This window comes from Trematomus bernacchii, unplaced genomic scaffold, assembly GCF_902827165.1.
Source record: "Trematomus bernacchii unplaced genomic scaffold, fTreBer1.1, whole genome shotgun sequence".
NCBI lineage: Eukaryota > Metazoa > Chordata > Actinopteri > Perciformes > Nototheniidae > Trematomus > Trematomus bernacchii.
The window spans coordinates 8,862,197-8,874,279 of record NW_022987477.1 but is presented as its reverse complement, the minus strand read 5'-3'; the positions used below and the strand labels follow the sequence as shown (position 1 = coordinate 8,874,279).

Here is a 12,083-nt window from a genome sequence, read left to right as displayed (position 1 = left end):
TTGTAGCTGGCATAACAAAAAAAATTCCCGAGCAAACCCATGTCTAGCTCCGTTGGTTAGCTCGGTAGCATACACGCTACGCCAGCTATAATGTAATTACGTTTCGCGACTGACCATACGGCAAATCACCCGGAGTATACTGTCTATGAGTATTTCGTGTGTGACTGCAGACATTCTCCTGCTATGAGATACATGTACTGTATGCAAGGCCATCTGCTGATATTAGAGTTGATATATGGAAACGCTAGCAACTTAGTTAGCACAGTTAGCACTGTGTCAATGGCTTAGCAGTCCGACACAGTTTATACATTTAAACAGTCTTGTTTGATAAATACACAAATAACAATGCAAACTTACAGGTTGTGTACCCGAATCTTCCCCTGCTCCAAACAGTCCAAACAAACTAGGAATAGCATCGTCCTTCAGTTTCAAATGCTGTGCATATCCGGCCTCAAACTGGGCAATGTTTTGGAAGCTTTCGTCTGTGAAATGCCGGTTCTTCGAACCTCTGAAGGAACAGTGTTAAAAAGACATTTCAACCACTGACTTCGTCGTGGTTCTTCCGTCGGTAGGACAAACAGCTCAGATTTCTCCTCACATTTCAGGAAACAGGTCCTTGGCAGTGGCATGACTGGATCGATTGTGAACTGAACCAGAGCTTCCAACAGTAAATGTTAGACTGGCAGAGGGTGCGGCCAGCGCCGCTGGGTGTGGACATAGCTCTTCGGGATTGGTCCATTTCGTTCCGGGTACCGCATGACATCATGCCGTACCCAGAACTAAATGGATGACTCAAATGGGCAGTGACGTATCTCCAACGAGGCGTTTTGGGGAGGTATTTTCTGTGTTAGAGTTTTACTCGCTACTGGGTTTACTTTGAGGGTTTTGACTCTGCACACCGTTTACATGCATAAAAACCTTCATATCACACAAGGGGACGGGTAATAACCGGAAAAGCATGACATGGGAGCTTTAAAACTATTATCAAGCTGTAATACAATTTTGACACCAGGCAGCCAATCAGTAACAACAGTTTTCCACTTTAGTAGTAAATAAATAAGACTGTTCAACATCCGTTTTAGTGCCCTTTGATAAAGCAAAGGTCATCAACACACCATAGCTCTTTACCTGGTATTTCAGTAATTCGATAAATGATGTTATTTAGGGCTGTGTGATAACTGTTAAGTTATGAATCCTTTTTTACAGTGCTTTCTTCCATCTCGTCTTTAATTACCAACAACTCGTACTCATTTCTCCCAAAAGGGATGAAACATTGCTAGCAACATCTTCTGCCACATTCTGTGTTGTGTGATGTTAAGCTAACTTACCACAAGATGATGGTTTGACTAAGGCGTTACTATGGAAACCAAAACTGAGAAGTAGATTGGACAAGGTGTCCCAGCTAATATCAGCATTGTTTTTTCATTGAATTTGTTCTAATACATGGGACATAGCCATGGCATTTATTTTTGCCACGTGGAAGCAGGGACATTATAATGTTTTTTTTTAACACATTGAACATTTATGGGTCTAAAGTTAATTAATAATATTAATATTATATAAGCTTCAGATCTGCTCAGTAATATGATAAAAAACTAAATGAAAATGTGTTTAATTCCCAAAGAAAGCCCAGCTACTGCTCTGTACATTTATGCACTATGCCATATCCTCTTATTCATTCACCATGTCCTGCTGAGGCCACTAAGGACTCTTTATGTGCTCATATTATTAATCATAGCATTCTAATAGAAGCCTTATAAGCCCGTAGTATCAGGCACACTAACGGCCCGTCCACACGGCGGCGTGCGTTGAAGCTTCAACGCTTCTGCCCATTCACTTTGAATGGGGTGACGTTGCGCTTTGCCGAACTGCATTGTGTTCGCGTCGTAATCAAATCATATGCCAGTACAAGCTCTAGCCAATCAAACCGCGTGCTTATGTGTCCGGGGCGGGAGATTCATGTCATTGGTTGTTGGTCGAGTTTCAGACACGCCCACCGGCAAGCTTCAACGCACGCCGCCGTGTGGACGCTGCGTTACACTAGGAATAATCAATGCTTTAACAGAGGACATTTTTCCTTACTATAACTTAGGCTAGAAAAATGCTGTATGCTGCTTTTATCTTTAAATTATCTGTCCGTCCTCTTAGAAAATACAATCTATTTGCATGTTACAGTAATGCTCAAACAAGCATCACGGCAGTTAAAGGTTATTACAAAGTGATTAACTAAATTATTGTCAGTCAAGTATCTCCAGGTTTTGCCGGATGAAACAGAATTCAGCAGAATCAGGTTTTAATAGTATTTTATTTACACTGACCAAACTGTCTGACGGTCATTTCTGTTGACAAATAACAACACACATGTTTTCCCCTTTGTGTAAATGTTCTGCAGATGTGGTGTAAATGAAATGCCCTTTTTTATTGGCAAACATTGGCTTGTATTTCATGACACTTGTCCTGCTAAGCTATAACTCCAAAGCATGTGTTCCACAGTTTAAAGACAGTATGGATTTTCTACACTAGTAGCACTTTTACAGGTGCCAAGAGGGAAAGCCTGAACGTGGGCTGGGGTTGCCAAGAGACAGTTCAAGGCTTCTTGTTGAAAGGCATATGTCTACAAAGAGTTGTGTAATATTAAAAACACAGAATGAATCTACCGTAAAGTTGCTTGTACTGCACTCGGCGATTGGTTTGTGAACTGCAGCTGTCAGATAGAAAAGACATATGCCCAGCAAGTGTAAAGACGGTCTGAATCAGAGAGACTGACCTTCAGAATCAGAGACGCTGACCTTTTCTTCATCGAGCTTTAGGCAGCTAAGTAAGTGTAAATCCTCAGCAGCCCTGTTAGAAGTTCGTTCCTGGCTCAGCTGGCTGAAATGGAGCAAAGACTCCAAGCTTTCAGCCTCCGTTGCTGAGTGTTTTGTCGTCGGGGGTTTATCGTCTGCCTGTCAGGCTGAGTTTTAGTTGAGCAGGAAGGGAGGAGATTATAGACTCATTACTTTCTGTTTCCCAAAAATGTGTTTTACTGTTTTATAGTTACTCAATAATACATATCATTTTCTGAATTGCACTAAAGCGGGTTTTGACATTTTTTAATCAATCATTTATTTTATAATTGTAGACATGAAAAGTTCCCGGAAAGCAGTATTCCAAGTCTAACACTTGTTCTCCATTTCCATACTCTTGGGTGCAATGTGAACAGAAAGTGTGATTCTGCCAAAGCAAATAAAGCTAGCTGTTGGCTAAAATGTGTATTAGTTTACATTTTTACGGCTTTTTCAATATGCCAAATGAGCTTATTACCCATGCAGACAATTGCCACTGGATTACTTTGATCCTTAAACATAAAAACCCTGGAAGGAGTTTTTTTTGCTTTAAATTCCAGGCAGGTTTATGGATTTGTACAAACAATGTGTGTATCTTTGTCCCTCCTATTTCTCCCCTTGTGATCTAACTCTCCCTGTATGAACCTCTTGTTTAATCCTACTCTGCATTTCTTACACTTACGCACAAACCTGGCAAAAAAATCAATAGTTTCTACTCTTTACGCTTCAACCAGTAGCTCTATAGCTCACTCTTTCGGTCAGTCGATCTACAGAAATATACTTCCAGTGCATGCATGCGCACAACAGCAGCAGAACGAAAAAATACTGCAGCACCAATGAGAGTGCTCATGTGCCAAGGATATGCCTGATTTAGATCTGACTTTTTTTTCTACCACAATATTGACATCCAATCATTTATTTGTCAGCATTTATCACATTTAATTTAACAGTCTTTTCCTTCATAATTCATTTATGTCTAAACTTCCAGAGAATACAACCAGTGAAACGGCAGTATCCATCATTTGCATTGACATTCTTAATACTTCAAGAGCCGGGTTAATGGTGTCCTCCTGTCTTGCAGGGGCGTGGTGAGAGTGGACATTAATCTGCAGGATGTTGATATCGACCAGTGCTCCACTGACGGCTGGTTTGCTGGAAGCCATCGATGCAACCTGACCACTATGGAGGTGAGTGCCGAACATGTGGATTAGACAGAAGATTGATTCGCTCTGGAAAACTGAACTGTAACGTACACGCCTTCAGTCACATCTCCACCAGGCAATAAATGGAAAAGCACTAAATCTGTACATCTGTTGGTGAATGGATGGGAATCTGATTCCTATTTTATTACACCGCTACCACCTACTACCACTTAACTAAACATATGATATGCATAGAAATTTCTTTTTTAAAACCTCCAATTAAACAACATATATGTTTATGGGGTGTTTCCAAAGCAGATCAATGATTTACAAACGGTGACAGGTATAGTTGTTTCATACTATACAATAGCATTTACTGTAAAGAAAACACATCATATGTATCCATATTTAGTTTTTTAGGTCACACCTGTAGCTATGTTAAAGGTCACCTATTATGCAAAATCCACTTTTTCATGTATTGTATATATAAACATGTGTCCCCTTTGTGTAAAGAGATTCTGAAAGTTTCAGGAAAAAATATTCGCTCACTTTTTGTTCTGATCCATTTATATAAAAACCTGTCTGAAAATGAGCTGATCAGATTTTGGCCACTTTATGATGTCATAACGTTTTTTTGGCTTGTATAACCATTAGCCAATCACCAACCAAGGTAACACTCCCCACCTTATCACCTGAATCTCCTCCTAGAGCACCATTGTGTTCTTTTAACCAAATATCTCTCAGAGGGGCGTGGGGAGTGGCTCCTTATTTTCATCTAAAGTAACAGACAGAGAATCAGCACTTTTGAAACAGGGCTGAAACAGAGGGGATTATGGGATGCTACAATGCATGATCTGTTTGGTATTTCGAGCCAAACACTTCAGAGACATGTTTTGTATATATCAGAGATATATATATTGATAAAAAACAGTATAATAGGGGACCTTTAAATGCACCTGCACCAAGTTATCACGGCTATCAAGGTTTATGTCATAAAGCATGATATGTCTGTCAGTTAAGTCTGAATGCACATCTTTGCGTGACAGATGGGCCGTACATTTTTTAAGAACACGAACAGAGATACAGTATAGTGCCTTGGTTCTAAATCTAAAGGATCCATTTACAGGGTCAAGAGATATATTTAATTTAAAATGTAAGAGATGATGGAGATAGAGAGTGGGAAATGGGCTCAGGCTTGGCAGAGGAGGAAATAGCCCTGGCCATTTTTAAACTAATGAAAAATAGCCTGTCTAAAGGCCTTGGAACATGTAGGCAGAGCTCTTGGACAAGATGATACAATTCTCAGCGCTCTTCTATTTTTGAGAGGATGTCAAATATCCACATCCTTCAATTCGAATTGGAGAGCTGTCATTTATCTTATTTTCATCAACGCTAGCTTTAATCGATGGTAACCTATTGGCACAAGAAGTCAAAACTTAGTTAACACATATCACTTTTTAAGTTAAATAATCCAATACGCTCTTTCCTTAAGCTTGGTACAAAAAACTGTATTTTAATGTGTAAAGATACATGTTTCCCATCTTATTTTGTCAGATTTTTGAGAATCTATTTAGAGTTGATTTCTCTTTTTGTTCTTAAAAGCCTATCTGCTTTTAAGTTCTTCATGCATGAATTTTCCATCAACAAGGCATTTTCGTTAAGAGAACTTATGCTCACTGTATATTATACATTTTTAGGATCATTGTCTATATACCAAAGAGATGATTGAATATATTAAATGAGTAGTAATACCTTACAACAGCAGTTAGCCTAGCACGCCATGTTATAAGCAAATAGAGAACATACTTGCCTACTTTTTTAATTAATCACCAATTATATATTTGTTCTGCTTGCTTTCTTAGTAACCTTTCATTCACTGCTGTCCAGCTAGCAGCTCTCCTTCTGGTCGATACGTCTTACCTGCCGATTCAGTCTTTCGTTAAGAGCAATAGATTTAGAAGAGGTGCTGTAGATCAGGCTCCTTCATAATGCATGTGATGTAATGGATTGCAGTGAGCCTCTTTGAATAATTCATCACTCTCTTTGTCTGAGTACTTCCACCTTTCTGTGGACAGTCAATGCCTGGGAGAAATTTGACATAGTGAATGTGTGTGTGTGTGTAGGGTGGCTACCGGGGGAGAAATACGTTGTTACTAGTATAGATTTTAGATGGGTTTTCAAAAATAATGATCTCTGTGTGCTTACAGTGCAACAGTGTGTCAGGAGAATGCTTACTTACAGCTGAAAGATGAAAGCTGTGGTCATGGCATGTTGCAGGATGGCAGCTTTATCATACAGAAGTGATCATTAATGTCATATCTCAATAAACAACATATATAGGGAACGGTATGGATGTAGAGATGTATACATATGGGGGTGAATTTAACAGCAGCAGCGATTTAACCACCTCGTTATCTCTTGTGAATACTGAGTTTGTATCATAATTCATAAATAAGGCTTGCATACTCACATCTTGTGCAAATAGGAGTTATAGCGAGCCATCTTCCTACCGACCTTCCTGGTTCTAAAGTGCACAACCAGGTAAATCAGAGGTGACGTGGGAGGCGGATGTCTTTCCAGCTATGAATAGAAAGCACGCCTGCAGCGGTGTAATCAAGTCTTGTTGGGCTGTGTGTGTGTGGTAATGTAATGAAAACAGCTCTGGGAGGGATGCCCCGTATTTGCAAACAGGGATTCATTTTGAGTTATTGCTGTATTTATTTCCCATGCAGGTATTCCCTCTGCATGTGCAGCATTTGTTGTTTAATGGGTTTCTTTTGGGGCCATTTGAATAAAAAAAGGAACACTTTAGGCTGCTCCACTTTAGGAGGATTTGCTTTATTGGAATCTAAAGCATTAGGTTTAGTTGGTTCAGAGCAGTTTATACACTGTGTTTCATTGACATTCACATTTTCATCCCACCTTTGGATGTTCTTTATAACAGCATTTGCAGCACACTCTACTCCCACTTGCGTGTAGTCGCTTTTGCATGCGAAACACAACAGGATTTATCCAACATCTATGAATTTCTCTCTTCACACATCTACTGTTGTTCTTTCTTTCGTAGCAGCGTTTTAAGTGCCACCATTCCAGCAATTGATTTTGACAAAATGCACTCTTTCCAGCCAGCAAGCCAGACAGCCGGCTCCCTGGCCTCTCCTCACTTCCTGCCTCTCAAGCTGCTGTTTGCCCAGCCAAGCATGCAGGCAGCCCAAACTCAGATGGAGGCAAATGCTATGGATGACTGATTCACCAGGCAAGCAGAGAAAAAGCAAAACAAAATGAGGCTCGGACGGTTGACAAGAAAAATACAATAACCCAACAGTGCCAAAAACCTATGAGCATTTGAAGGCAATACTATTTATAAATCCGAAAATGTTAATAGTGTTCCTGGATTCTTTCCTCACTGAAGAATTACTTATTTTGTTTTCCCCAATGAGGTTAGAGTTCAGCTTAGCTATAGAAAAATGCGATCCAGAATCATATATAGTTAATGTTGTAGCACAATGTCGATTTGTTAATGCTCACAGACAGACAGGTAGACAGATATGTCTTCAAAAAAGCGTAGATAAATTAATTGCGGAAATGATACAGTGCATTTCAAAATCATTGGAATGTTGTTGTTTTTGGAAAAACACTGAACACAACCATCATAATATATGAATCTGCAAGCAACACAAACAAATACACTAGACTACGTCATTCCTGCTGTTTCCGACAACACAATACATAGCAATCAATGTTGCTATAAAGTCTGAATGCAGACAAGTCACAGTATATATATTTTTTGCCAAGAGCAAATGTATTTTCTCTGATAAACTATTCAGTACAAGTTTGACTTATGAGCTAAATGACATTACATGACTCATTACATATCCAAGCAGGAAGCCCAAAGATTATCAACTACATCTCGACTTGGAAGTGTTTGAGGCTGACATTTTCCTACCTCTTATCTTTCACTAATGGAACTTCAATTAATGTGTTTCACTGTTATTCAAAAGTCTAGGACTTTGACGTCCTGGGGGCACCTTTCATAGGAGAATAGGGATGTAGATGATGATGAATGTTTCAATCAATTAGCTTATTGCCCAGAACAAGGGGTTGGGCCCTGGGGGACCCAACTATGTAAGTGGCAGTGACACATAACCTGAATGATTACTCCAACCAGCATGACAAGGACTCTTTGCTGTTTTATAGTTTTTTTTAAAACTCAGAATGAAATGAAAACATCAGTCTGACAATACACACAGGCAAAATGTATTCCGGTTGATATTTTATGCAGAGGTAAAAAAACAGAGTAGACAGGATTGTCACCCTACCTCATTTCAGCCATGGGTGGGTTAAGCTCTGATGATGGGAATTGCAATGAACGCTGACATATCTAAACCACTATTTGATGGATTTATGACATTTTGTGAATGCATTTATGGTTCCCAGAGGATGAATCATAATGACTTTAGTGATCCGTAGACTTTCCCTCTATTGCCCCCAAGAAATGTACATGAGTGAAAATATTTGGTGAACGTATTAATATTCCCTTCAAAACAAAATATATCATCATCAATTCACCATTTCAGAACTGGTGCTCCAGTATCTTGGTTGATCAAATACTGGCAACGTTTTAGCATTGCTCATTACAATGACTAACTAACACCTGGCTAGCATCAGCCTGCTAACCTTGTACATTTTTAAGTAATTTCATGACCTCTTTATTTCGGTCTTTGTTTTCTGCCTTTTCAAGTCCACATACATACACTTTTATGAGGAGACGTTGAAGAGCATATTAAATTTCAAGAATGCTAAATAAATGTCTTAAAATGCATTGAAGAAGTACAATTAGTTCAATCATAGTCAGTTTTACACTAAAGCTAACAACCCTTAGGGCTACAAAAGAACAGAATGTCCACACTATAACATTCAAACGCTATTCACATCACAAAAACAAACATCACACACAAAATACCAAACCACAGCGTAGTAGGGAACATTGTTGTTGATTTGTACACTCAAAAGCATGTGAGGTTTATTTTTGCTCTATTGTGGTGATCTACCTGAAGTGGATATTCCAGCTCAACAGCTCGGTCTGTTGAATCACTGTTACATCTTGACCTTGGTTCACAAGGTTGTCCTGGCTCAGCCCGCTATCATCTCAATCACACGCTGATTTCTCCGCTGTGTACCTTGTGATCCTGAATTAATAACACCATCAGTGTTAAACAACTGCAGAACCCCTCCTCATCTCTCTGCTCCTGTCTTTTGTGTCTCTCTTGCTCCGGTTTTTGACAACAGAATTGTGCGCACCAGAGATGGCAAAAGTGCACACATCCTTTACTCAACTAGAAGTACATATAATCGTGTTTAAAAGTAGAAGTACTGACTAAACTTCTTTACTCAAGTAAAAGTAAAGAAGTATGGGCTTCGAAATGTACTTAAGTAAAAATTACCCATAACTACCATATGTTTAAAAGAGTAACTGACCTCCCTTTATATTAATAAAACAATAATGTCATTGTTAGCTAATGAATGTTTCGATGCTGAACAACAGCAAAATGACAGTTTTCATTGGTCCCTCTTCTTTAGAGAAGACCAGGAAGTGATGGATACACGGATCGTGTTAAAATCAATAGGCACGCAATGACTCTAAATAATAATGATCACGCCACCAAACACAGATTAAAACTAAAGTAACAAGCCTGTTTTGAAAATGTAAGAAGTAGAAAGTACAGGTATTTGTGTAAAAAATGTAAGAAGTAAGAGTAAAAAGTCGTCAGAAAAATAAGTAGTGGAGTAAAGTACTGATACCACAAAAATGTACTTAAGTACAGTAACAAAGTATTTGTACGTTGTACTCCACTGCTTCCCACATCTGGTGCGCACTACACACACATGTTGTCCCCTCTTGTAAGGACATTATGATGACTATCCTAGCTCTAACCACAACCACTGTCTCCCCAATCCGTAATAAACAGTTTCCCTGCCCTAAGCGTGATTTTATCCCTAACCAAGACTCTCTCGTGACCTACAAGCAGAGACTTTTATGTCTTGTAATGTTTCTGTGATTTACATCTCATTGTGTCTTGTCTTGCAATCTTTACTCACAGCTGTCTTTAACTTACAAAGATAAGACAAAGGGCATGTTCTGTATTGGCAACAATTATATCAAGTCCTTTATCTATAAAGCACTGGAACGACACAAGGACATACTTTTCCAAGATTCTGGCACAAGAGAATACCCGTACACTTTTGAATAACTTCAGTGCACTTCAGTTATTTTGGTTGGGTTAGCCTGAGGACATGGCAAGTTTAATTGATTGACAACTGAATTCATTCATCACTGTGTGTCACAAATAATATTGATTTAGCCATCAGAAATGATGCTTCATTGGCGTGTTTAAGGCCTCATTCTTTATAATAATGAGTTGTCTTCTATGTCAGCAATTATTTTCTAATAAAAATCATAATGGGGGATATAGTGTAAACAACAATCAAGGATTAAGCTTGTAATCCACTGCTGAAATTAAGTGCAAAATAAAAAAACAATACAATTGGAATGAAATGGTTGTTCCTACACAGTAGCTAAATCTCTTTTATGATGTGTCTTTGAATGTAAATGAAAAACTACATGATTTCTGTCATGAAAAGTATACAAATATTTCCCATATGGTATCTTTGCCTTCAAAAAAGGAGAATTGGCTATATTCCCTGATGAATAATAATCAATAGGAATTCATCCATTTAGCAATCAATCTGTTTTTGTCATGTTTTAAAAACGATGCATTCCTAAGATAATGCATAGTTTCCCATCACATCCAAAAATGAAATCTTCACTGGGACTTGTTTGCTCTTTTGACAGTTGTTGTAAACTGCCAAAACCCCTTTGAGAATGTTACACACATTAGTATACGTTGTATCTGCTTGTTTCTCTGTCCATGTGTTCCCTTTGCACTCAACAAAAAAAGGGTTACCCCTTCATCTAAGGGCTCCGCAGCGAACTGAAAGATAAAAACAGTACTTTAGAAATTCTGAATCGTAGTGGGGCAGGGATTCCCACAAGGGACCTGCTTAAACAGTATTTCACACCATCCCGGCCCTTTGAACCTGCTGATCTCATTTGAGCAGTTTGGGGGGAGAAAAAGGGCCCAAAGCATCATAACTAACTACATTCCTTGCTATCTGCCTATTAGAGTATGTTCACAAGCCTGTAAATAGGGTAATTGCTAATTATCTACACTGATCTCACCAAAGCTGTGATTATGCTCCAGAGTTGATAAGGGGGCTTGATAGGAAGGAAATAAAATACTGCTGCGCACCAGCAGATTTTAATTCACTCTTAAATGTTTTGCAAATCCTTTTGTGCTGGATTAATTTTGCTGTATTGTGGAAAAGTAGTAGAGAGACCACAACACTAAGTTTTAGATAAGACCAGGAATGAAAATACTGCAATAAATGTGTTTCTTTCCACTTTTGTAAAAGTATTAAGAAGTTTAACAGCGATGAAGATCTGTCAGCAGATGGATTGAATGTTACCTCTTGGAAACAGATCTCAAAAGTTTTCAGTAATGAAGGAAAAATAACATTTTTTTTAAATGTTTTTTTTTTTTAGCATGTCCTGCCAATGGAGTGGTTCGGAATACTTATACTTATAGCTATATTTTCTGTAACATTGCCCAGATTTCTTCATTTTATATCCAAAACCTTTCGAGGATTCAGTTTGTGATGCTATCTTGTCCTCTAAGGGTTTTTTTGGGTGACCAAAAGATGAAACCACTACTTTGTAGATCCAAATCCCATATTGGATAGCAGTATGATTCTCTATGTGCAGCAGTACTGTCTCCTCAGCATTATTTGAGATGAAAATATCAAGGTTGAGGACCGTTGGCCATAACACAGTGGGACGAGAGATCACAGGACACTTCTAACTCTGGCCCCCTCGGCAGTGCAGCCCTTCCTTAACCACTGTCCCTCTAATTGGCTCAGTGGATAATGCTGGAACTCTGAATTTACATGGAAACACTTTGAAGACTTGGGAACACCCGCCTCCGGGCTCAGTCTCACATTCACTGTGCCAAGCCTCAGCAGCGGAGGATTGGGAAAAAGTTGAATGTCGAGGTAACAT

General features: G+C 38.9%; 1 protein-coding gene across 1 annotated transcript in view; it reads left to right on the top strand.

Annotated features, from left to right (window-relative positions):
- The window catches only part of gpr158a (G protein-coupled receptor 158a), a 64,771-nt gene that overhangs the window by 11,656 nt on the left and 41,032 nt on the right, over positions 1 to 12,083 (top strand). Inside the window, 1 exon segment of the mRNA XM_034149334.1 lies at positions 3,907 to 4,012. Within this exon segment, the coding sequence (XP_034005225.1) occupies positions 3,907 to 4,012 (106 nt within the window).